This window comes from Bos grunniens, chromosome 2 (assembly GCF_055505025.1).
Source record: "Bos grunniens cultivar Pamir isolate PY7600 chromosome 2, Bosgru_T2T1.0, whole genome shotgun sequence".
NCBI lineage: Eukaryota > Metazoa > Chordata > Mammalia > Artiodactyla > Bovidae > Bos > Bos grunniens.
In genome coordinates this window covers 14,660,313-14,687,055 of record NC_141166.1, presented here as the reverse complement: position 1 = coordinate 14,687,055, position 26,743 = coordinate 14,660,313, and the positions used below count along the sequence as shown (strand labels likewise).

Here is a 26,743-nt window from a genome sequence, read left to right as displayed (position 1 = left end):
AAGACACAGCGCGCCTAGGCGGGACTCCAGCTCCATCCACCAATCCTGAATTCGTACTCCAGTGATGTCAGAAAGAACTGGCCAATAACAGGAAACTTCTCAGGGGGCGGTGCTGAGAGGTATATTGGAAGTCGATTGGGTTCTATCGGCCGGAAGTTCTACGGGAAAGACTAAGTCCGAGCCAATCGTGAGGTACCTGAGGGGGTCGGCGCGGTCAGTGGCGGCCTGAGGAGAGTGGCTGCCGCCATGATAGAACAGCAGAAGCGTAAGGGCCCAGAGTTGCCACTGGTCCCAGTCAAGCGGCAGCGACATGAACTACTGTTGGGAGCGGCAGGGTCGGGCCCTGGAGCCGGGCAGCAGCAGGCGGCGCCGGGAGCTTTGCTGCAAGCGGTGAGTATAAGGAGCAGGCGGCCTTCGGCCCTCAGCTCATCTTCCTCTCCTCAGCGCTTGCACCTGGTGATCCTGCGCGGCCCTTAACCTGCACTCCCGGGCGGAGCGGGACTCTCCTTCCTAGGAGTTAAAGCAGAGAAACACAGTAAAAGCGGCGTACACCCGGCGATTCTCCCTGCGTTTCTCCATTTGACGCTCGTTTTCAGCGTCTTGACCGCCCTGTGAGGAGATGTTAGAATTAAGAATTAAGGATCTTGAGCTAAAAACCGGGACCAGGGTTTTGACTTCTTAAATGTTCCAGGGATCCAGTGTAGAATAAACGATAAACGTTCAGAAAACTTGGAAGATTGGATGGATGAATGAATGAATGAACGAAGGAAGGGGGGAAATGAATGCCATTGGCTCGTTTTGGGGACTTGGGAAACTTGCTTTTCGCTGTGTTTCTCTGCACTGGTATTAATAATAACCAAAGAATAGTTACCATCCATTGAGCCCTTGTGCTGTGTAAATGAAAACTCTATTAATCTCGGTAACTTCCTAAGAGTTAGGAAATATTATCCTATTTTGTAGACGACTCATAGCTCAGTTGGTAAAGAGTCTCCCTGCAATGCAGGAGACCTGGGTTTGATTCCTGGGTCAGGAAGATCCCTGGAGGAGGAAATGGCAATCCACACCAGTATTTTTGCCTGGAGAATCCCAGGGACAGGGGAGGCTGGTAGGCTACAATCAATGGGGTCGCAAGAGTCAGACATGACTTAGTGACTAAACCGCCAGGAACAGCTTTTAAACTCAGAATCCATGCTCTTTAACTACATTTCCTGTAAAATTGAGGTGGTGATCATACCTCTGCCTGTATCCTGTTAGGCTCAGCTAAGGAAATATATGTCTTCCTGCCCCCCACAACTCCTCAACCAGCTGGTCAGCAAATGTTGGCACCATCCTCAAAATATATCCAGACTTGCTACCACTTCTTCCACCTCCTGGCTTCCATGGTGGCTCAGACAGTAAAGAGTCTGTCTGCAACGGGGGAGACCCAGGTTCAGTTCCTGGGTTGGGAAGGTACTCTGGAGAAGGAAATGGCAACCCACTCCTTTTTTCTTGCCTGAGAAATCTCATAGACAGTGGAGCCTGGCGGGCAGCAGTTCATGGGGTCACAAAGAGCTGGACATGACTGAGTGAGTGACTAACACTTTCTACCACTTCCATCACTAGCTCCTGATTTAAGACATTAGGGCTTCCCTGGTGGCTCAGAGGTTAAAGTGTCTGCCTCCAATGTGGGAGACTCGGGTTCTATCCCTGGGTCGGGAAGATCCCCTGGAGAAGGAAATGGTAACCCACTCCAGTATTCTTGCTTGGAGAATCCCATGGACAGAGAAGCCTGGTAGGATACAGTCTACAGGGTTGCAAAGAGTCGGATACGACTGAGCAACTTCACTTTCACTTTCACTTCACTTATCTCATCTGGCATTATTGCTGTAGGATGCTAATGGTATTCCTGTTTCTGTTGATGGATGCTCAGTCTATTCTCAATCCAGTAGCCAGAGAAATCCTTCTAAACATAAGATCATATTACCCCCTACTGAAAACTTTCCATGGTTTTTCACGTCAGTCAGAGTAAAACTGAAATCTTGACAATCTTTTGCCCTCTTTCACTTGACCTCTCTAATCTACCAATTTTCCATTGCTCGCCTTTCTCCAGTCACAGTGGCTTCCACGCTCCTCCTACAAAGTCTTTGCGTTTGCTCTGCTCTCTCCACATGGTTTACACTCAGCTCTTCCCAATCTCTGCTCAGATAACACTTTTCCACTTTCCTGACCAGCCCATTTTAAATTGCCATACCCTGTGCTCACCTACATTGCTGCTTTGTTTTTCTCCATAACACATGCCACCGTCTATATGTTTTACTTATTTCTGCTCACCCTCCCTCTTTTCTGTCCTTCCCACTAGAACACAAGCTTCATTTTTTATCTCGTTCAATACTGTTTCCTAAGTGCCTGGGACAGTACCTGACACAGTATTTCTTGAGTAAATGAGTAAGCTGGAAACTGCTAAGGAGATTTGCAGATTATTAATAGTGTACTTCTGTCTGACGAGAATATCAGCCCGGGTTTCTTTGAATTGCCCACTACTGAGACTGGTCTTAATATCCAAGACCATAATCAAAACTACTTTCTTCAGTAACCTGTACCCTGCAGGGTTGTTGGAAACATTAGTTCAATCATTCACTCATTAAACGAACTAGAGACTGGGAAAACAGTGTAATGTTACACTGGTAAGGTTCCTGCACTACAGAGCCCTTCTCATGGCAGAGCAGGGGAGACAAACTAAACAAATACATAAGAAACATTATTTCAGATAGTGATAAGTTATTTGAGGGAAAACAGTAGTGTTGATCAAATACAAAAGAGAGGTAGGGTGCTGCTTAGGCTTGAGTGTTCCAGGAAAGATAAGAGAAAGCACTGGAAAGAAACCACACACAGAAAGATCTCAGGGAAGAGGCCTCCTGTCAGGGGCAACAAAAGATCCTGAGGCAGAAATAAGTTTAACATGTTTGAGCCATTAAAATTTGGCTATGGGAGAGCACGTGAAGGAAGAGAGTTAGTGTAACAGACACTGGAAACTTCAGCAACAGAGTATCAAATTGGAGGCATAAGTTATATGAGAAGAGTTGCTGTTCTCTAAATCAGGAGAAATACACTCCATCATTGTTTCCATTGTCCTTTCCCTGTACTCCCGGTTCCCCAACTTTTCAGTCTCCTTTGTATGTAATAACTACACTGTACTTCTCATTTTTTCAGGGTCCTCCAAGATGTTCCTCCCTTCAAGCCCCAATCATGCTTCTCTCAGGACATGAAGGGGAAGTGTATTGCTGCAAGTTTCACCCCAATGGATCCACCTTAGCATCTGCAGGATTTGACCGACTGATATGTAAGGCATAATTTTTGAATCTGGAGTAATTGCTGTCTGCCAGTACTGCCAATTATACTGATTATTTTTTAAAACTTTCAGTGCTATAAAAGGTATCAATCTAAATTGGTCACATAACAAACTGTGTGGCTAATAAGCTAAAATAGAGTCATGAAAATACTGAATGATTTTGAATGTAGAACTTAGGGTCCATGTGGTAAATACAGTAGGAGTTATATCACCTGCTGGAAAGTGAGTTGCTCTAGTTTGGGAATTTCCTCTTCATGGAGGCAAATCTCAAGCCGATTTAGCAAGCCTAAACTTTAAGATCTACACTTTAAGGCTAATGAGAGTAATGAGGAGAGAGAACTTTTTCCCCAAAGATATGAGGCTCTCTTGATCCATAGCCTCAGAATCTTAGCATTCAGGAAGGAGGAAATCCTAACATGGCAACTCACTTGGATAATGTACTTGTCTCTTATTTGGATCTGCTACCAGATTCTCAGCTTCCAGTCAGAAACACCCATTTGGGGAAAATAAGTAGAAATCATATTGAAGAAGTCATGAGAAAAAGCAAAAGAGAAGGTTACAGAAGCATCTGATGCTTCCTCTGGCATCATTTGCCACATTGTGAAATGAAATGGGTCCTTTGACTCCGTTCTATTAACTGTGCCTCAGGGTGAATGACGTAGAAGGCAATGGCAACTCACTCCAGTGCTCTTGCCTGGGAAGTCCCATGGACAGAGGAGCCTGGTAGGCTACAGTCCAGGGGTCTCGAAGAGTCGGATACGACTGAGTGAATTCACTTTGATTTTTCACTTTCATGCATTGGAGAAGGAAATGGCAACCAACTCCAGTATTCTTGCCTGGAGAATCCCAGGGACGGGAGCCTGGTGGGCTGCCGTCTATGGGGTCACACAGAGTCGGACACGACTGATGTGACTTAGCAGCAGCAGCAGCAGGGTGAATGATGTCTGTTTTGATTTCAGTTTCTAGTTTGGTGTTCCTTAAACTTACTGGTGGCCAAGTCTCTAGAAGGCTTAGGGATCTTAGCTGAACATACTTTAACTGCTGATATACTTAATTTCATCAAACAAACTAGAAGCAGTTTTATCTGCAGGAAAGTAACTCTTAAGTAGCTTATTATGTATATAGTGTTCCTTAATAATACTTATCAAACTTCACTCTGTGTTGGACCAAGCCCCCTAAGAATTGGAACTGTCTCTATTCATTTACCTTATTTTACTCCAGCACTTGGAATAGGTATTTAGTACATGTACACTAAGTAAATATAGTATAAAGTCATTACCATGTGACTTTCAAGTCAGTTGCAGCTTCCAAAGTTTCCCGTAAGTACCATCATTTTGCAGTCTGCTTCTACTCATAGGAGACAACTAGCTGTGAGTGCCAACTTTTTAAAAGTATGGAAGAAAACTTAAGATTTAAAAAATTATATCCATTATCTAAAATGTTTTTATTTTATGAAATGTGAAAACGCTGCATTATTTTTGTTCTAATGTAAAGAAGATATTGTTGATAGAATTAATGGTGTTTCAAAGCAGTGTAATTTCAGAACTGTGGTTCTAGTGAATTCTTAAGTACCCTTTCCATGGCCAGTAATAGTTTTCTTTTGCCTAGTAATGTTCACAGAGCCCCTGTCTCCCTAACAGTGTTGTGGAATGTCTATGGAGACTGTGATAACTACGCTACATTGAAGGGACACAGTGGAGCAGTGATGGAGCTTCATTATAACACAGACGGCAGGTGAGTATTCTGCATTGTGGATGACGGCTGCTGCTTATATTAATTCTTCTTGGCATCCTTTCATATTTCATCCCTGAGTTTTCTCTTAAAAGATCGTGCTATCAAAAATTACTGCATTTTGAACAACCACCTTATCATCCTATCACTGTCACCCCAAGTAAGGTATTTATTGCTCCATAAGAAAGTCACTCAGTCACATCCACAACCACATGGTCTGTACAGTCCATGGAATTCTCCAAGCCAGAATACTGGAGTGGGTAGCTATTCTCTTCTCTAGGGGATTTTCCCACGCCAGGGATCAAACCCAGGTCTCCCGCATTGCAGATGGATTCTTTACTGTCTGAGCCACCAGGGAAGCCCATTGTTCCATGTATGTATTTATAATATCTAACATTTCAACAGCCAGAAAATTTTTTCATTTTTAAGACATAAAATGTAATTTCCTTCTGTAGAAATTAATTATTTTTTATTATAAAAGTAGTGAAACAATTTGTTGCAAGAAAACTAAAAAAAAAAAAAGGCAGGAAAATGACAAAATACACTACAGCCACCAGGGAAGCCCATTGTTCCATGTATGTATTTATAATATCTATCTAACATTTCAACAGCCAGAAAATTTTTTCTTTCTTAAGACATAATATGTAATTTCCTTCTGTAGAAATTAATTATTTTTTATTATAAAAGTAATGAAACAATCTGTTTCAAGAAAACTAAAAAAAAAAGCAGGAAAATGACAAAATACACTACATTTTTATCATTCTAAAGATAATCACTGTTAATATTATGGTATATTTTTCTCAAGAGTTTTTCCTATTCAAAACAGTTTGATTTTTATGTATGTATTAGAACTACTTGTGTAAATTCCCTGGCAGTCCAGTGTTTAGGACTCAGCGCTTTCACTGCCATAGCCCAGGTTCAGTCCTGGTTGGGGAACTAAGGTCCTGTAAGCCACACAGTCAAAAAAAAAAAAAAAAAAAAGCTCTTATACAACACAATCTTGTCTGCTGTTTTTACCCTTAACATTATTCAACTTTCATTATCTGTTCATTATGACATTTATTATAAATATTTTAACAATTGAATAACTTTATAATAACCATGGATTATATAAAAATGTAATTCTACAAAATTAATTAATCCCATTCAGTATTTCAGTAAACGTTTATTGTCTTACCGCTCTTACCTCTAAAATTTTAGAGTTCCTTGAATAACTAGGTACATAGCCTTGTGTGGTTTTCCTGTTTGAGTAAAGAAATCATTATAAAATCAATCATAACTTAGAAGTCATTCTCAGAGGCAAAATAAAAGCTTTGATTTTTAGAGAAAGAGTTAGATTTACTGAGCCAGGAATTGCTACTATCTGTCTTACTTCTGCAGCAGGGAGTGATTATACATTTTCAAGTGGAAGGATGTGTGAAATGTATATCACAGAGGAGGGAAAGATTGAGAAGACTGCCGTATTAGATGTACAACATGTCATGGGGACTGACAAAGGGAAAATTTTTTTTACATTTATTAGAGTAGACCTTATAACTGGGTCTAGACTACTATTAGGATTTTGGTACATTGGGTGAGACATTCCCGAAGCAGGTGCCAAACTGTCAGAGCACAGCATGTTAGTGATCTTGAAGACTCGGGTGCATTTTGACGAGTAAGGAAGACAGATTGCTGTTCCTTGTCTTCACTTTTTTTTTTCTTCCTCTTGCTTTCTAGTATGCTCTTCTCAGCATCCACAGATAAAACTGTGGCGGTGTGGGATAGTGAAACAGGCGAGAGGGTTAAAAGACTGAAGGGGCATACTTCCTTTGTGAACTCCTGTTACCCAGCCAGGAGGGGCCCCCAGCTTGTTTGCACTGGCAGTGACGATGGTACAGTCAAGGTGGGTGTTGTCTGTCTCTGTGTTGAGGGTTTCTGAGGCGACAAAATGTGAAACTTACCTTGTCTTCCCACCTATGCTATACCCTTCTCTCCACAACTTTGTTTTATCACACATTTCCCAAAACAGACTCTTTTTAAAATACATTTCAGATAATAAGCAGTTGAGGTTTTTTTCTTTTTTTATGAATCCTACAGACTGTTACAACCATGTAGAACAGTTGTCACTTGGAATAAAGTAGACCACCATCCAAGAATAATTAGATTCTTGACTTAGTGTTTACTTAATTATGTGACTTTAGGTCACTTTTCTGATCTTCAGTTTCCCAGTCTTTAGTGACAGTAATATACATGTCTTACAAGGATGTTTTGAAATTTCAGTCAGTGTATAAAAAGGCCAGTACATGTTGTTTTCAAAGCTGTTGCTGAGTGAGGATGGAGCCAGGGTAAGTTAAAGTGCTAGAAAGCCCTCTCACTAGGACCCAGCTGGTTTTCATCCTCAGTGAGTATTTACCTGGTTGCTGTAAACTGTAGTTTCTAGAGTTCTGATGCAGTTGATTCTGACAGAGTTTTGCCAGTTTTCTGCTTTTGTAGAGGGACAATCTTTGGGCACTCAGTACTCTGCCATTTTCACTGATGTAACCTCCTCTCCATATGTATCTCTATATATTTTTTTTAATGTAAGTTGTAGCCGAATAATGAATTAAGATCTACAATTTCAAAACACTGGTCTAATATCCTTTGTGTAGAACAAATGAACTAATAAACATGGTGAAGATGTCCACTCTAAAGGCATTTAATTAACCACATGTGTTCAGACTTTTAACAAAGAAGTCTGAAAATATAACCAAAGTGATTTATTCTACCAGCATTCAGATATATTGGCAAAATTATAGTCAGTTCTCACCATGTTGATGGGATAATCAGACAAATTTCTGAACAGGGTCCCTTTACTGATGTTTTCACTTCCACAGTCCTTAGATTTATGGGTGTACTGTGCAGTTGTTTCTTAGAGTGATGTTACTGTAGACTGTCTTGTCCTCTTTTTCAGCTTTGGGATATCCGCAAGAAAGCGGCCATCCAGACATTTCAGAACACCTACCAAGTTTTAGCTGTGACTTTCAATGATACAAGTGATCAGATTATTTCTGGTGGAATAGACAATGATATCAAGGTATTTTAGATGTTTATGTTATATTTACTTTTCACCTGTCTCCATTTACAGAGGTAAGTCTTTCCAACTTCTTAACTTTGCACTTTATACCACCTAAGTGAAAGATAAACTAGAACTTGTTTTCTTTCTGTCTTGTCTTTATTGACTTCTGTGTCAGGGTTGCATTACAACTTATATGGTCCCTGTCCATCAGGGACCAGGCAGTTTATATGAAGTGAGAAGTCCCTGTGTGGGAACTCTGAAAAATGAAGGGTGTATTCCCTGAGTAACAGCATTTGAAACTTTTTTTTTTTAACCTGCATTGCCTTCATTGAGATAGCAATAAATCAGTTTGTGATTCTTTACCCTAATCTTTCAGTGTGTTTTTGTTTTTGAAACTATAGAAAGGAAGTTTTGGGGGATCCGTAGCTAAGAATGTGAGAAGGTAGTGATGTTGACGAAAAGAGGCAATAGACTTCTTGATAGTATAATATAGCTCAAGCTTTCAAGTAATTGACTTGGGGTCTAATCTCAGTTCTACTGTTCTCTAATTTTTTGTGACTTCACGCTAGTTCTTTAACTTCTTTCAACTTCTGTTTTATGTGTGTAGTAGGGGTTAACAATATCTATCGCGTAGAGTTGTCTTGGGCATTAATGAGCCGAATGCAGTAGAGCAGTAGAGTAGAGTTTCTGGACATAGCAGGTGCCAGTAAGTATGAAATGTGTGGGGGGAGGGGGCAGCGACTCCGTTTGTCTCTGCTTTTACTTATTGGCTTCCTTAGGTATTTCAAAGACTTTGACTTACCTTATGCTTTATCATGAGAGTAGTAATTATTGGGTAAATACTCAACTTATTATGTTGTTTCTACCTAGAAATTGTACTGTACTCCCATCTCTCCTTGCCTCCTTTGCTGTTACTATGGATGGAATGTCATTTTATCTACAGGTAGTCCCTTAAATGGAAAGATTTCAACCTTTCTTTCCTGTCTCTGGGACCTTATGCTGTCAGTTTTCCCAAATCCTATCCTTTTAACCAACTGTATTGCTTCTTATTAGCATTTCATCATGCTCAGGTCTTCTCTTGTTGGGGAAAGAGTCTGCCTTCAGTTCCACATTGTCTTGTTATTGCCCTTTCAGTCTTCCCCTTTACAGCCAAACTTCTTTAAAGATGGTGATAGTGGTTACAATCATAATACTGTTATCATCATCCTCTAACACTTAAGTGTGTTAGGCACTGTTCTCAATGTATGCTGTGCGTGTTTGTCCATAAGTCGGGTCCAACTCTTTTGCGGACCCTGCCAGGCTCCTCGTCCTTGGAATTTTCCAGGCAAGAATGCTGGAGTGGGTTGCCATTTCCTACTCCAGGGGATCTTCCAGAGATCAAACCCGCATCTCATGCATCTCCTACATCAGCAGGTGAATTGCTTACCACTGTGCCACCTGTTGTTCTTAGAGCTTTACGTTATAATTCTTTTAAGCTTCACAACGGACCTATGAAATAAGTGCTGTTAATGGGCTTCCCAGGGTCGGAAAGAGTCGGATAGGACTGAGCAACTGAGCACACACACAATACCATTTTACCAATGATTCAAAACCCAGGGTTTGGGCCCAGAGTCTTGCTCTTATTACCTGTGAGAAATCCCCTGAATATTTTCTACACTCACTGTCTTTAATGCCTTATCTCCCTTTCATTTCTCGATTCCATGTCTCCTGACCACTGCTCATCAGTCTGGCTCTGCCTCCGTTGTTTTATTAACACTGTTCTCTTCAAGGTCACCAGTGATCTCCCTGGTACTAAATCTAGTAGATCCTTTTAGTCTTTGTTTTTTTTAAACTTGCTCTGACAGTATACTTCCCTACCCTTTTCATCAGGCGTAGCCATCAGATACATGTGCAAGCTATTCTGTCTATGCATTTTTTAAATGTTGTTATTCCCCAAGGTTCTTTCCTCAGTGCTCTTATTATATTCCTTTCCCTGGACAATTCCCATCTAATTCTGTGACTCTAATTGTCATTTCTATGCAGATAACTCGATGTTCTCAACCCACATCTTCAGATCCAGACCCATATATACAGCCAGCTACTCAGCATCCCCATTTGGAGTACCTAAAAATTCACCATTTCCAAAATTCAACTTCACGTCCCTTTTCCACCCTATGACTCTTTGGAGACTACGGTCAGAATGTGGGTGCTTAATTAGATCACCTCCACAGCAAATGCATTATTTCCCTGAGTGAAGTTTGGGAACCCACTATCATTAGAATCGCTAGACAGCTTCTAATACATTGGAGGTGGACTGGTGTCATCTAGCCATGGTAATTTTCATACTTTTAAGTTATTATTATAAAAATGTACCTACTGTGAAATTAGATGCTCCCCGGTAGTCTAGTGGTTAGGATTTGGTGCACTCCCTGTTGTAGCCAGAGTTCAGTTCCCAGTCAGGGCAGCCTTTCCCCTGGGTTTCCCAGGTGGCACAGTGGTAAAGAATCCTCCTGCGAGTGCAGCATACTCAAGAGACACAGGTTCAATCCCTGGGTTGGAAAGATCTCCTCGAGTAGGAAATGATAACCCGCTCCAGTATTCTTGCCTGGGAAATTCCATGGACAGAGGAGCCTGGCAGGCTACAGTCCATGGAATTGCAAAGGGTTGGACACAACTGAGTGACTGGGGACACATATGAAACTAACCTCTTTTTAGTATACAGTTCTGTGGATTTTAATGCTTATGCAGATTCATGTAACTACCACAGACAGGACAGAACAATTTCCATCACCCAGAAAAATTTTATAGTACTGTTCTGCATCAAACCCTCTACTCATTCCTAATCCCTACAAACCGTTGATCTCTTTCTTGTCCTATAGTTTCTATTCCAGAATATCATATGAATAGAATCATACCATGTATGACCATCTGAGACTGACTTTTTAAACTATGAGAATTTGATCTTTTCATAACTGTGGGGATAGACGAGCCTAAGAATAATAATCTCATGCTAGTAAGTCCTTTTTAAAACAAATAGTGTGGCTTATTCTGGGCTCTTTGTCTAAACTGTTTTGGGACCTTCTATAAACAAGTAGGCTTCCCTGGTGGCTCAAACAGTAAAGAATCTGCCTGCAATGGAGGAGATCTGGTTTCAGTCCCTGGGTCAAGAAGGTCCCCTGGAGAAGGGAATGGCTACCCACTCCAGTATTCTTGCCTGGACAAGAATTCCATGGACAGAGGAGCCTGGCGGGCTACAGTCCATTGGGTCACAAAGAATTGAACACAACTGAGTGACTAGCACTTTTAACTTTCATAAACAAATATATTCAGTTGTACTTTAGTTCTGAAGGCAATGAGTTTGTTTTTAGGTTTTGAAGGTTTTCCATGTCTTCTCAGATACATATATGTACCTTCTCTTGGATCAGTTTTTTCCTCACATAGCTAATCTCAGTCTTTGTTGATATATACCAATTTTGTTCTGAAATCCAAATTTATCTCAAATATGAGAAATATATAAATAGAGTCCTATGAGTACAGCACTTAATGACTCTTCATCATAGCCTTGTAGGCGCTTTTTTTTTTTTTTGGCTAAAGTATAATTGATTTACAATGTTGTACTAGTTTCTGGTATAAAATAGAGTGTTCAGTTATACATATGTATTCTTTCTCATATTCTTTCCCATTATGTTATATTACAAGATACTGAATATAGTTCTCTGTGGTATACAGTAAGACCTCATTGTTTATCTGTTTTCTATATAATGTGTGTGTTAGTCACTCTGTCATATCCAACTTATTGCAATCCCATGGACTGTAGCCCACCAGGCTCCTCTGTCCATGGAGTTCTCTAGGCAGGAATATTGAAGTGGGTTTCCATTTCCTTCTCCAGGGGATCTTTCTGACCCAGAATTGAACCCAAGTCTCCCACATTGCAGATTCTTTACCATCTGAACCACTAGGGAAGCCTGTGGGTTGCCATGCCCTCCTCCAGGGGATCTTCCCAACCCAGGGTTCAAACCCAGGTCTCCCGCATTGCAGGTGGATTCTTTACCAACTGAGCCACCAGGAAAGCCCAAAAGTACTGGAGTGGATAGCCTAGTGGGTTGCCATGCCCTTCTTCCCGGAATCTTCCTGATCCAGGAATCGAATCAGGGTCTCCTGCATTAAAGGTGGATTCTTTACCAGCTGAGCTACCAGGGAAGCATATAGTAGCTTATATCTGCTAATCCCAAACCCCTAATTTATACCTTCCCCATTCCCTTTCTTCTGTGGTAACCATGAGTTTGTTTTCTATCTCTGTGAGTCTGTTTTGTAAATAAGGTTACTTGTGGCATAGTTTAGATTTCACACATACGGGATATATATACACACACATATATGTGGCTAGTCCTTTGCCTAGAATCCCCAACATTGGATATTGCCATGACTGGCTTAGTGTTTTCTCTAAGTATGAGCTCAGACATATCTTTTTAATTTTTTTCCAGCTGCCCTGGGTCTTCGTTGCTATGCTCGGGTTTTCTCTAATTGTGGTGAACAGAGCTGCTCTTTGTTGTGCCCAGGTTTCTCGTTGCAGTGGCTTCTCTGGTTGTGGAGCACAGGCTCTAGAGCGCATGGGCTTCAGGTGTTGTGGCCCACGGGCATAGTTTCTCCATGGTATATGGAATCTTCCTGGACCAGGGATCCATCCTGTGTCCCCTGCATGGGCAGGCGATGTATTTAGTATTTTTGGCTGTCCTGGATCTTCGTTGCTGCACAGGCTTTTCATATGTATCACTATCACAAATTATGCTGCTGTATGCAATGTATCCAATATATCTGCGTGTGAAGCTTTCCATATTTAATTACTTCTTAGAATAGATTTCTAGATGAAAATCAGTGTGTTAGCAAATATAAGGATAGTTCATGTTTTGGATACAGTTGTCAGATTGTTTTTTGATGATAGCAGTTAATAAAGATGGTATTTGAAATTAGGTTGCTTTAGTTATTTTATTTTGCTCCTATATAACTAAGGGGTATGCTAGAGGAATGTGAAACCATCCATAGAATTTCAGTCTTCTCCCTATTTAACAGCATCCTGTTCTGACATGCTTAGGGATGAGTAACTGTTCTTGGACCCAGAAAGACTCTGAATAGTACGCAGGCCCTCATAAGTTTCTTTTTAAAATGCAAAAGGGAGGCTCCTTTTCCATCAGAAATAGACTCAGAAAATGTCAAACCTGAAAGGGACTTTAGACATCTCGTCATCTCTCTTATTGTACAGGTGACTAAAGCAAAGCTCTAAAAGGTTAAGTGATTTGGCCAAGATCAAATAGTCTGTGGTAGAGCCAGGACTCTCCAGAGGGCCAGTAGTCTTACAACTCTATCATATTGCTTCTACTCAATTAACAAGTATCCTTTAAGCAGACAGGGGCTTACCACTCTTGAGCTTGCTTGACAAATCCCTGCACTGCCTTACTACGTTAGGAAGTACTCCTGAAGAGCCTGGTTTTTGTTTGCTTCTCAGTCTCTCAGAGAGCACTGCCTATTCTGGGACAGGAGGAACAAATAGGGAATGGAAGGCCCTCTTAAAATCTGGAGTGAGCAAATTCTGATTATATTTGTGAACAAACACACAGTTCCTGTTAGGCTCTTGAGATTTTCTTCCTGGGTATAGGATTGTGGAGTCAGAGGAAAATGAATAAAAGAAGAAAATGTGCTTCTGTTTGGTGGCTTGAAGATCTGGTTGGCATTTCTTGTAATCTTGAGCTCTAGTCAGAATGGGAGGTCAGTTGGTGAATTTTTTTAATTTATTTTTTTAACATAGTCCCATCTGTGTTCTCATCCTTTCCAATTATTTGGACCAGAAGGCTCTTTCTAGAATCTGATCAACTCATTCCACTACTCTACCCTTCTGTGGCTCCCCAGTGAGGGAGGTAAAGTCCAAGCCAGTCATTCAAAACCTTTCATGAGCTGGCCTTTGCCTGCCTATCACTCAGGCATTGTCTGCTTCCTCTCTGCCCATTTCCCTACAACCCAGCAATTTTTTCCTGTCCCTCTGCTTTCATGCATCATCTTTGCCTGGGAATAACCTTCTACTTTGTCTAAATAAAGAAGTACTTCTTGGGAATTCCCTGGCAGCCCACTGGTTAGGATTCCCTGCTCTCACTGCCAAGGACCTGGGTTCAGTCCTTGATCAGGGAACTAAGATTCCACAAACTGCGTGTCATGGGAATAAATCAGTAAATTCTTTTTCCATGCCCTGCTCAAGTGCTTTATTCTTTGTGAAACCTTCCCTTTCTCACTCCCATCCGTGTACCATGGCAACATTAATCCCTCTGCCCTCTTGGCTGTTGCCCCTTGTGCAGGCCTCTCGTCACTTGTTTAGCTCCTTGAGAACAGAACAACATTTCTTTTATCTCCAACAGTGCCTGCCACAATCACTGAACAGCTGATTAGGACATCTGCAAAATATTTTGCTTAAATTACTGCCCTACTCACTCTTCCTCTGGCAAATCCCGGATACATTTTGGGTATACAAAACAACGTGTGCAGGCCCCAAAGTGGAAGGTCTGGAAATAGCTCCCAAGTGCTGTGAAGGATGATGAATTTCATTCTCCTAAAGAGCTAAAGGTTTCAACAATGCCTTCTCTGAAGAGAAGGAACAATGGCTTGAACAAAAAATGTCAGCCACTTCAAGCTTTCCTGATTATTGAGGCAGCAAACATCCTGACACAAAAATCATTGTGTATAAAGTGTGCTGGGTTCCACACATGAATGAGTTATTGATGGGGAAAGTGGAGTTGTCTGCCGTATGTATTGCTTTGACAAACTCATTTCTAGATGAGGAAAGTGCCTTAAAGGGACAGCGGAAAATTTAAGTTAGAAAAACTGTGGCAATATTAAATCAAATTTGGATGAAATTTTGTATAACAACAGTGACCTTAACAGAACTGCTGTTCTTTTTCCACATGACATTCCAGACCATTTCTGTTGCCTTTAATGTATTTCTTTTATGTAATTATAAATAACTTTTATATTTTTCTTATTTGCTTAATAATAGTTTGTTTATAAACATTTTTACATTTGATCTTCAGAATGTTTTTAGGATTTGCTTAATAATAGCAACCAATTAGAGGGCCTGCTGTGTACCAGGCATTCTATCTGTAATCCTCACAAAAGCCCTAAAAAGTCAATGTTATCCCCATCTTACAGGCCAGAAACAGGCTCAGAAGGGTTAGTGGCCCAATAATACAATACATAACTCATTAAGTTGCAGTGACTGATTCAGCCTGGCCCTAAACCCTCATGCATTCCACTTTGGTCTTCAAAGTCTAGCATAAGCGCCTGTAGTGTTACAGTGTGTTTATGAGCCATAACTTAATAAACCATTTATTTTTTTCTGTTTGACATTAGGTTATTTTCAGCTGAAGTGTTTCTCTTAGCTTTCCTAACCAGAAAACCGTGAACTTAAACTTTATTTTTCTTTTAATGTGGTTTTCCATCGTATGTGTATATATGTATTATGACATTAAATGAACATTTTTAAACCTCTGTTTTTGTATATTACTGTGTTATGTACATTTTACATGCAATCAAAATGCCTTTTTCAAATGAAGTCATTTAACTGTGTTTATATAGTTGTTTGCAATAGTTTGTTTCTAGTTACAAAGAATCATAGATTGTATTTTAAAAGCTACTTTATTTTTTTAATTCCTAATACATTTTGTTATGAATTGAAAATAACCTCTTTAAATCCTCTTATGTTTTGTTAATATTTTGACATTCATTAGTTTATATTTTTCTAGCCAAACTTAGTAACTTTAACTCTGTTTTTAGAAAGACAGGAGTTTTTCCTTCTTTGACAGAAATTCTATATTTTGTGGTAAAGTAGTGCTTGGCCCAGAGGCAGATTAAGAAGGGATGCCAGTTTTCCCAGGTCGACTCTTTAATAACTGTTTCTTTGCTGTTCACAGTTTGATTTCTGGGAGTGTCACCTTGTTTTGTTCTGTAGGTCTGGGACCTGCGCCAAAATAAGCTGACCTACACGATGAGAGGTCATGCAGATTCAGTGACTGGCCTGAGTTTAAGTTCTGAAGGCTCTTACCTCTTGTCCAATGCAATGGACAATACAGGTAACTTTGGAAAGGAAACCTCTCCATGTCAGTTGCTGTAGACCCTAAATAAAATGGGCGTTAGGTGCTCGAAATATGTGCTGGGGTAAAAGAGAGTCCAAGGAAAGAGCCCAGGATGGCTTGCAGGTGTCCACCAGGGCAATTAGGAAAACAGGTTGTAATAGAAAAAACTTTGGAAGAGATGGTCAAGAAGCCATGATGATAGTCCCAAATCTTCCATCTAATCCCTGAACATCTTTACACATAGCATTTGTTCTTTCTGGGCATCAGTTTCTATACTGATAATGTAGAGAGTTCCAAGCTCAGATGATCAACAGACCTATTGATATCTCACTTGTACTCTTTCTGCCAGTCTATCTTCCCTCCCTACTCCAAAAGCATCGATGTGACGAGAGGTCCTCATTAAAACACCTCGATTTCTGGATTTACACTAACACACTTGTCCTTTCTTCACTTGTTTTTAAGTTGTTGGGTGGGAGGATGTGTTTTCCATAGCAGAAAAGGAAGATGACATCTTGGATTATATGCTTAATACTGAAGGAGTTTGGAAATGCCCCTCTGGTATACTAAAATGTTTTCACTAACATTTTGTAATGAAAACTGTGCCTAACCCTCAAAGTGAAGTGAAAGTCTCTCAGTTGTGTCTTAACTCTGCAACCCCATGGACTGGACAGGCCATGGTCCATGGAATTCTCTGGGCCAGAATGCTTGAGTGGGTAGCCTTTCCCTTCTCCAAGGAATCTTCCCAACCCAGGGATTGAACCAAGGTGTCCCACACTGCAGGCAGATTCTTTACCAGCTGAGCCACAAGGAAAGCCCAATAATACTAGAGTGGGTAGCCTATCCCTTCTGCACGTGATCTTCCCAACCCAGGAATCAAACCAGGATCTCCTGCTTTGCAGGCAGATTCTTTCCCAACTGAGCTATCAGGGAAGCCTAGCACTCAAGGGGTGCTCAATAAATACTTGCTGAATGAATGAACATCCTTGCCTTCTGGCTGTATTCTCAGCTGAATAGCAAACTTTCATGTGTAGTTTCACCTTTTTATGCCTGTTTAACTTCAAGGATTGTTGGCTTTTTTCCCATACTCAAGTAAAATTACAGCACTCAAATTTCACTGTACATTTAGCTTTAGTTAACAATGGCTGTGGCCACTGCTTATTGTGGGTATTTATATCCTATTTCAGTAGATTTTTGATTGTCTAATTCTAGCATTGTTTGTTAAAAGGAAAGGTAAAAAAAGAAAAAAAGTGAAGTCGCTCAGTCGTGTCTGACTCTTTGTAACCCTATGGACTGTAGCCTACCAGGCTCCTCCGTCCTTGGGATTTTCCAGGCAAGAATACTGGAGTGGGTTCCCATTTCCTTCTCCAGGGGATCTTCCCAACCCAGGGATCGAACCTGGGTCTCCCTCATTGTAGGCAGACACTTTACCATCTGAGCCATCAGGGAAGTCATTATAAGGAAGGGTGAGATTTCCTAAATGGTTTTTAAAATAAAAATAAGAATTTCTCATTATAGGTATATAATAAAAATTACAAATTCATTTTATTGTTTATTGCTGCCAATCTTAAAGCCCTTTTATGTATCATCTTATTTGACCTTTAAAATATTTTTTAAAAAAAGATCAAATGGCATTCTCATTTTACAAAGGCACCCAAAGCACAGAGAATCTCACTATTTTCCTGATATTTTCCCCATATATATAGCAGAGCTAGAACTGGATTCAAAGTTCACTTTTTCTATATTGGCCTTGATTACAATTAAATTGTCAGATTTTCCTGTGAGCATAACTGGAAAAGCTTAGTCCCGAGTTTGATTTTTATAGATTGATTGTCACAGTAGTCAGTGGTGTTTAGATTGTCATGTTGAAACTTTGCTAGATGGGACTCAGGTTTACAGAGGAATCATTGGCAATATGTTTTGTTGAAATCAGTATCGCACTCAACTACTTTCTGTTGCAAATACCAGCAGTGTGTTTGACATTTTCCCTTCCTACCTTCTCAGTGTCTTTAGTCCCTGTTAAGGAACTTGAATGCATTTCATTCCCGTTAGTAAAAGAAAAAAGGCTTATTAAATAGCATTGTACCACGTTGGTCTTTCTCCACCCACTAAATAGCATCTGTCATTGACATGATACTGGTTTCAGCTGGGTTCTCAGGAAACCGCTGTCTGATAACTGTTTTGTTTTCTTTGTTTGAATTTGCAGTGCGGGTCTGGGATGTCCGGCCATTTGCTCCCAAAGAGCGGTGTGTGAAGATATTTCAAGGAAATGTGCACAACTTTGAAAAGGTGAGTTCTGCATGGCAGAGGAATTTTACTGTCCATTTGATTCAAAGACATTTAAGATGATGCTAAGGATATAGAGATTAATAGCTCTCCTTAGAAGGAGCAGCATTCCAGTAACACTTTTGTCCAGCAAAACTGCTCTTGCCAGAAATAAAACTGACAGCAGCATAGGCAAGGAGGCACTCATAGGCAGATGGTGATGGAGTCCTCAAATTTAGGACTTCCCACTTCAACAAGATGCTTCTGTTTTCTTAATTCTTTGGGAACTTTGACTCTCACAGGTCAGTGTTCCATATGGGACTCAGACTCCCGTGGCTGCTACCCAGATGACCTCCCTCACCCTCCCAGTGACCAGCTCTTAGAGTCCTCAGATACATCCCTTCCCTCAGTAAGAACCACAGGCCAAGCTCTGAGAGACTGAAATTTTGCCAAAACTCTCAGATGAGCTCTTCAAAGCAGCTTTTGCTCCAGACAGTTTGTTAATATAGACTAATGTTTTCCTTTTGAGAACCCATTAAGGTTCACTGAATCTTTTATTTGATTTCAAAATAAAAGAATTTTATTTAAAGATAAATCAAATTTTATCTTTTGTTAGAATTGATTTTATTTTTATTTTCTTCAAGATAAAAATTTTAATGAGGATCCAGATAAATGAGCAGAAGAAGCCCCCATTAGTAGGCAGAACAAAATTTTACAGCCAGGTCCACTGTTAATTTACTATAAATTAAGCAGTTTTGGTTTGAAATATATCAAAATAGGCTGTCTTGGGCCACAGAATATAAGACAATTGTTGATTATATGTTGCAGAGAATACTTAAAACTCTGCTCAAGAGGGCGATTTCTCTAGCAGTCCAGTGGTTAAGACTCCACACTTCCACTGAGGGGAGCACAGGTTCATGCCCTGGTCAAGGAACTAAGATCCTGCAGGCCATGCAGCACAGCCCAAAAAAACCCCAGAAAACAAAAAACTGTACTTAAGCATTTAAAATCTCTTAATTAGTGATGCTATAGTCTAATCAAGAGGGGTGCATACATTTGGTACAGTACTGTATTCATTGGATTCCTGCCTGTTCATCATTATAGAATCTTCTGAGATGTTCTTGGTCACCTGATGGAAGCAAGATAGCAGCTGGCTCAGCTGACAGGTAAGGATTACTGGACATGAGGTAAAGAATGATGTAGCTATGCAGGTATCTTCTCTTGTTTGATACATGAAGTGCCAGTACTGAGCCAGAGCAAACATTGAGTTATAGCTGTACTCAGAGATGAAGCTGTATGTAGTGCAGTCTGAAGGGTTTAAAGATCTTGTGGACAAATACATCGTTTCTACCCTCTTTGGATACATTTTAAACCTGGAAGGTAAACCGTTTTTTTGGTTGTTAGATTGCCTTTGCCAGTGAAATAAAATTCAGACTCCTAATCTGGCTCCAGTTCTCTTCATGAGATTCTTCTGCCATGCTTCAGTTCATTCACATACATGTTGTGTTATTACATACTCCTCCCCCACCGTCAATCACCACAGTGCTTCACTCACGTGGAACTTCTCCTGTTCTTACATTCCTTCCTAGCCTCCATTATCCAAACTCCTGTATCTCCCTAGTAATCTACCTATATTGTATCTATATACTTACCTGGCCCTCTCTCTCCCTTACCTGTTGGGCATTACTAATTGCTCTTTTTTCTGGGTTGTAATCACATTATATACACCTAACCTTTATTAGCAGTCATTGCATCTTCAGTTCAGTCTCTCAGTCGTGTCCGACTCTTTGCGACCCATGAATCGCAGCACACTGGGCCTCCCTGTCCATCACCAGCTCCTGGAGTTCACTGAGACTCACGTCCATCGAGTCAGTGATGCCATCCAGCCATCTCATCCTCTGTCATCCCCTTCTCCTCCTGCCCCCAATCCCTCCCAGCATCAGAGTCTTTTCCAATGAGTCAACTCTTCGCATGAGATGGCCAAAGTACTGGAGTTTCAGTTTTGGCATCATTCCTTCCAAAGAACACACAGGGCTGATCTCCTTTAGAATGGACTGGTTGGATCTCCTTGCAGTCCAAGGGATTCTCAAGAATCTTCTCCAACACCACAGTTCAAAAGCATCAATTCTTCGGTGCTCAGCTTTCTTCACAGTCCAACTCTTGCATCCATACATGACCACTGGAAAAACCATAGCCTTGACTAAACGGACCTTTGTTGGCAAAGTAATGTCTCTGCTTTTGAATATGCTGTCTAGGTTGGTCATAACTTTCCTTCCAAGGAGTAAGCGTCTTTTAATTTCATGGCTGCAGTCACCATCTGCAGTGATTTGGGAACCCAAAAAGATAAAGTCTGACACTATATCCACTGTTTCCCCATCTATTTCCCATGAAGTGATGGGACCGGATGCCATGATCTTCGTTTTCTGAATGTTGAGCTTTAAGCCAACTTTTTCACTCTCCACTTTCACTTTCATCAAGAGGCTTTTGAGTTCCTCTTCACTTTCTGCCATAAGGGTGGTGTCATCTGCATACCTGAGGTTATTGATATTTCTTCTGGCAGTCTTGATTCCAGCTTGTGCTTCTTCCATCCCAGCGTTTCTCATGATTGCATCTTATAGTAAGACAAATATAGTGGGGCAACCCCTACTAAATTATTTGCTCCTAGAGATCAGGGAATGAATCTTACTCATCTCTGAATCCAGGGCAGTGCTTGACCAATTCTAAGCAATATTGCATGAATGAATTCCTAGCTCAAGGATGGTCAGATTTTGTCCTGCATATCAGCTCAGCTATTAATAATACCCAACTGTGTTGGGAATGATTCAGAGCTGGATCTGAGTTCATTGAGAAAAGTGTCAAGATTGCTTGGTGAGGATGTGGCAGAATGCGGGCTAGATATTTTCCAACCCTGAGCTGAATCAGTTTAAACTGCCTGAGGAATTAAATGATGAATGAGAAACAGAGAAGGTAGAGAATTCTTTAGTGAGATGCTATTTTATTTGGTATGCCTACGGTGACGTTATTTGGGAGGGAGTCAGATGTTGAATAGGGATGTTCAAGTGCCCAGGCTTTTGGGCCACAGTATGGGATGGTAAATAATGACGAGGCCCTGGGGACTTACCTGGAGGCTCAGTGGCTAAGACTCTGCTCCCAATGCAGGAGGCCGGGATTCGATCCCTGGTCGGGGAACTGGACCCCACATGCCACAGCTAAAGATCCCTCATGTCACAACTGAGACCTGGCCCAGCCAAACAAATAAGAATAACTATTTTATTTAAAAAAAAAAAGAATGACGAGGCACTCGGATGGTAGACTCTGGGTTTAGCTCCCATTGGGAAATGTTGTTAGCCCTCTTCTGCTTAACCCCATCTTTCTCCCAACTTAGAGATTTTCCTGCTACTCAATGAAAACAGGCATCATCTTATAAGCAGTAAGCCTTTCCCAGGCTAGCTTGGGCTTTCAGCGTATTCTGGAGTTTTCTCCTACTTGGGGCTCTAGCACAACCATAAAGAAGCCTCACTTTGATCTGTCCCACACCTTTCTGACCTGTGAACAATTCTGAATAGAAGATTCCAGAATCCATTTTTTTTCCCTTGGCACGTTTAACGCCAGGGGAAAATGGGTGAATATTTGAGTATTTTATGGCAGGGGAAAGGACCCAGGTAAAACTGTGCCACATTGCTGGTTTGAGTCCTGGTGGTTTAGCAGGTTACCTTGGAGAGGGAATCTAAAGGATTTTCAATTGCCAGGTTTCTAAAGAAGACCGTGAAAAACAGGTCCACGGTTCAGATGTCTTACATTCTGACAGAGTAAGAACCTTTCTAGGTATTTGTACATGATTTTCAGTAGAGCTGTATCTTTCCTGTGTGATTAAGCTTTTAAATGATGTCTACCTAGCTATTCTGAGCAGTTTGTTTCTGACACTGGCTCTTTTCTAGCTTTCGGTGTCCTCTCTTCCCTCTTTCCCTCCCCACTGTTCCTTTAAACCTTGCATGTGGAAGCATGGCTCTGGTCTAGGGAAAAGCCTGTCTGTCTACCTGCTGAGGGTTGGCCACATTTCACAGGCCACCTCACCAATTAGCCTCAAGTCAACAGCGCTCTGTTACATAAGGAGCCTGATTCCTGCCGAATGTTGCCATCCCAGAATAAGGAGAGGATAAGGCCCCTCTAAATTTAGCATCTAATTGGCAGCCGTGGAAAGTGAGGCCTTAAAGTAAACCCTTGGAGATCTGGACTTCTGCTGGCTTTTATATGCCTGGATAATGTATTCTTCTCAGAAAACTGCTTTTCAGCTTGGCCTGAATTTGGCAAATTTCTCTTCCCTACTTGTAGTTCACCTAGCTACTCCTGTTCAGATTTGAAACCTTTCAAGAGTTCCTATCAAGGACTATGAAATGACTGGTCAGTCTCTGCTGTGAGTGATTTATTCAGTGTATTGATTTCATGTGATTCTATTTTGATAACAATTTATTTATTCATCATAACAATAGTGAAAGTGAAGTCGCTCATTCGTGTCTGACTCTTTGCGACCCCATGGACTGTAGCCTCCCAGGCTCATCTGTCCATGGGATTTTCCATGCAAGAGTACTAGAGTGGATTGCCATTTCCTTCTCTAGGGGATCGTCCCAACCCAGGGATCCAACCCGGGTCTCCCGCATTGTAGACAGGCGCTTTATCATCATAACAATAGCTATCATAAATTCTGTGTGCTGGGCACTTGGCATACATTATTTCATTATTTCATTTCTCTCAACCAAGCTGTGAGATCAGCATTGTCTCCATCATTACTCCATCATAAGGCCCTCAGAGAAGTTAGGTAAATGTCTAAAGGCTACTTAGCTATTAAATAGTTGAATTGAGACTTGAACCCAGAACTTAACACACTTTTTCACTATGCCACATAGCCTTAGCTGGATTAATGAGGACAGTTACTGTGTGTGACAAGACACTGGGGAAAACCTGAGCATTAGAGCCAAGGAGTCTAGAGACAGACGGGGTTCCCTCTCCTCCGCCTTGCATGGAGTTTTTATTTATTTCCTATGGGCTTCCCTGGTGGCTCAGAGGTAAGTGTCTGCCTCCAATTCGGGATACCTGGGTTCAATCCCTGGGTCGGGAAGATCCCCTGGAGAAGGAAATGGTAACCCACTCCAGTATTCTTGCCTGGAGAATCCCATGGACAGAGGAGCCTGGTAGGCTACAGTCCACGGGGTCGCAAAGAGTTGGACATGACTGAGCAACTTCACTTTCACTTTGACTTTATGGAGCCTAAACCTTGTGAGCTACACTGTAATTAAGAAGTTCTTTTTTTTTTTATCTTCATTTTAAACTAAAAATGTAATGTTCAGAACTAGGCATTTTATAATCATGTACTGATGAGTATACCCTTTAGGTGTTGATTGAACAAAACAAATATGTGAATAATTGGTATAACCTATTTGAAAATCATCAGCCTTTTAAATGTACCAGCATATTTTCTTTGCATGGTCATGTGAAGATAATATCTATTTATTTTACTTTCAGCTTAAAATGACCCAAACAAGGCTGAAGGTCAAAGAAACTTCTTTTGGCAGGGGTAGAGGGAGTGAGAGGTGGCAAGGGACGCAAGGCATTTGAAGGTAGTAAGAGAAAGGAGAATACTGGAATATATATTAAGAATTTTAATTTTAATTCTGCCACTGATGAACTGTGTAACCTTGGAGAAGTCACTATACCTTAGTTTTCTTTTCTGTAGAATAAGTTTAGCTAATATCTGTTGGCCCCTTCCCATGCTAGCATTAAGTATTTTTCTGCCCATGAATTCAGTGCAAGATCTGGATCGAGTGTGTATTTGGGTTTAAGACATTCCTAGGTATATAAGAAGTTAACTACACCCTAATTATATTGGGTGCTCTTTTTTATTAAAAATATTTATTTATGTCTGCATCAGGTCTTAGTTGCGGCCCTCGGGATCTTTCACTGTGGCATGTGGGCTCCTTTCTAGTGGTGGCACGCAGGCTCAGTAGCAGCAACATATGGGATCTTAGTTGCCTGACCAGGAATTGAACCCATGGTCCTGGCATTGGATGGTGGATTCTTAACCACTGGACCACCAGGGAAGTCTCTGGGTGTTCTTTAAAGATTTCTGTGTGGGAGCTATAGGAAGAACCATTTGTCTGTCTTCTCTGTGATCTTTCCTATTTAAGAAGCTTGTATTAGAAAATACCAATAATTTAGCTATTCCTGTTTCTCCACTCAGTTGCTCATGGGCAGGATCCATGCCTTATTTGTAATCTATATTCCTAGTTTCTAAACATCAGAGCACAGTTCAGTAAGTATGGAGTCACTAAATAAAAGGTTGCTTCCACTTCCCTTAAAAAGCCATACTTCTTCCTTACCCTTAGTTCCAGGATGCCTTAGCCTTACTCTTCATGATATTTGCAGGTTCGTCTACGTCTGGGATACCACAAGCAGGAGGATTTTGTATAAGCTACCGGGCCATGCTGGCTCCATCAATGAAGTGGCTTTCCACCCCGATGAACCCATCAGTAAGTCTGTCCTGACTGGGAGTTTACTTGCTTCAGGTCTGTGATTCAGTGATATAGTTGGATAAAAGAATGATGTTTCTTAATGTTCAGATATAAACCAGAACTTAACTTACCTTTTATTGGCTAGCTAAGCTAAATAATGGGACTTGAATTTCTGAGAAAATATAACTTTTTCCAGGGCTAAGAATAATAAGCAGAAGCACATTTACAAAATGACTAGCATAGACATTGATTCTTCTCTTCTAGAATGACTGAGATCTTTTTCTTAAGGCTTGACTGACAAGGAAAATCAAGATTTAGACCCTGATAATGTATTTCCCATAGCACGGTCCACCCTCATGGTTTTGAAAGAATTCGGATTGAAAAGCCAAGCTATAGTTTCCTGTGAATGGTTATTAGGAGAAGGGGAATGTAAGCTAAATCCAGTTGCTCTTTTATACCAAAATTGCCTCTTGACATAAGAGCCCTTAAACACCAAGTCTCCTTGAGCCTTCATTACTTCCAGTTATCTTCTCTGTTCTCTTCACCTCAGTTCTCTCAGCATCCAGTGACAAGAGACTATACATGGGGGAGATTCAGTGAAGATACGGAATGGAAGACTCCACAAGACTGCTTGACCCTGAGACCTCAGACAGCGTAAGTGGCATCTAATGATGTCCAAGCCAGCATCCTCCCTTCAGATGAAGATTGTTAGTAGCAAGAAATGAGGAGGAGGTAGCTGTGTTCCAAACCACCAGTGTCCCAGTTCACCACGATGACTAAGGCAAGCTTCCAGTGGCCTCTTAAAACCACATGCCAGATTTTAGGGATTGTTTTATTTTTTCCTCTTTTTTTTTTTTTTAAATAAGGTTTCTTCAAAAGGACAGACATTGGTTGGTTCATCATTTCCTGTTTCCTAATCTAGGCTGAAGACAGGGAATGTGACTGAAATGTATTTATCGGGTTTTTGTTTTTGTTTAGTTCAATAGCTTGTATGTTTTCTTTCTTTGTTTCTCTGACTCATTTTGTATTAAAAGCCAACTAGATGCCTTTTTACAGAAGCCATGTGGATTGAATTTATTGCTGTCTTTTCTCTGAAGCTTGATCACTATAAATCTGAGAGCATGGTGTGACCAGGGGATACATACAATCCACTTAAACTTCAGAGAATCTGAACATGGTCTGTGTCTACACTGCCAAAAGCACTTTTCTGAGCAGCAATCCCTACCCTCAGGTTTCCTAAAGTGGGCAGGTTTGCAGCATTCTCAGCCGGTAGCAATAGCATTGGCTGGAATGGCTCAATTCAGAAGGAATATGAGAGGACCTCCCTGGTGATTCAGTGGTTAAGAATTTGTCTTGCAATGCAGGGGATACTGATTCCATCCCTGGTCTGGGAGGATCCCACTTGCCATAGAGTAGCTAAGCCCGTACACCACAGCTACTGAAGCCCACATGCTTAGAGCCCGTTCTCCACAACAAGAGAAGCCACCACAGTGAGAAGCCAGTGCACAACCAGAGAGCAGCGTCCGCTCTCTGCAGCTAGAGAAAGCCTGCATGGAGCAACCAGACCCAGTGCAGCCAAAAAGAAGGAAATCTTTTTTAAAAATTGGTGCTACTGAGCCATGACATTGTCTAAGACTTAGTTACTTTCTACCCCCACGGCAGGTTACTGCTGTCTCTGGATTGCAGGGTGACTATGCCCAGCATACAAAAACCAGCACTAATGAAGCCCATCTGGCACTGGGGACTGGAGTCTTCTTTTCTGAATCTCCTGTCTCAATATAGAGGTCTT

The 26,743-nt window shown here is 41.1% G+C and overlaps 1 protein-coding gene across 1 annotated transcript; it reads left to right on the top strand.

Moving 5' to 3' along the window:
* Positions 1-216: 216 nt before the first annotated feature.
* Positions 217-26,012, top strand: SNRNP40 (small nuclear ribonucleoprotein U5 subunit 40). Its single transcript, XM_086333226.1, has 10 exons — positions 217-390; positions 3,190-3,319; positions 4,969-5,062; positions 6,776-6,941; positions 7,989-8,111; positions 16,063-16,183; positions 18,390-18,472; positions 19,553-19,614; positions 24,869-24,972; positions 25,505-26,012. The coding sequence occupies exons 1-10, from the start codon at positions 247-249 to the stop codon at positions 25,552-25,554; spliced, it is 1,077 nt and encodes a 358-aa protein (XP_086189352.1). The 5' UTR covers positions 217-246; the 3' UTR covers positions 25,555-26,012.
* Positions 26,013-26,743: the final 731 nt, after the last annotated feature.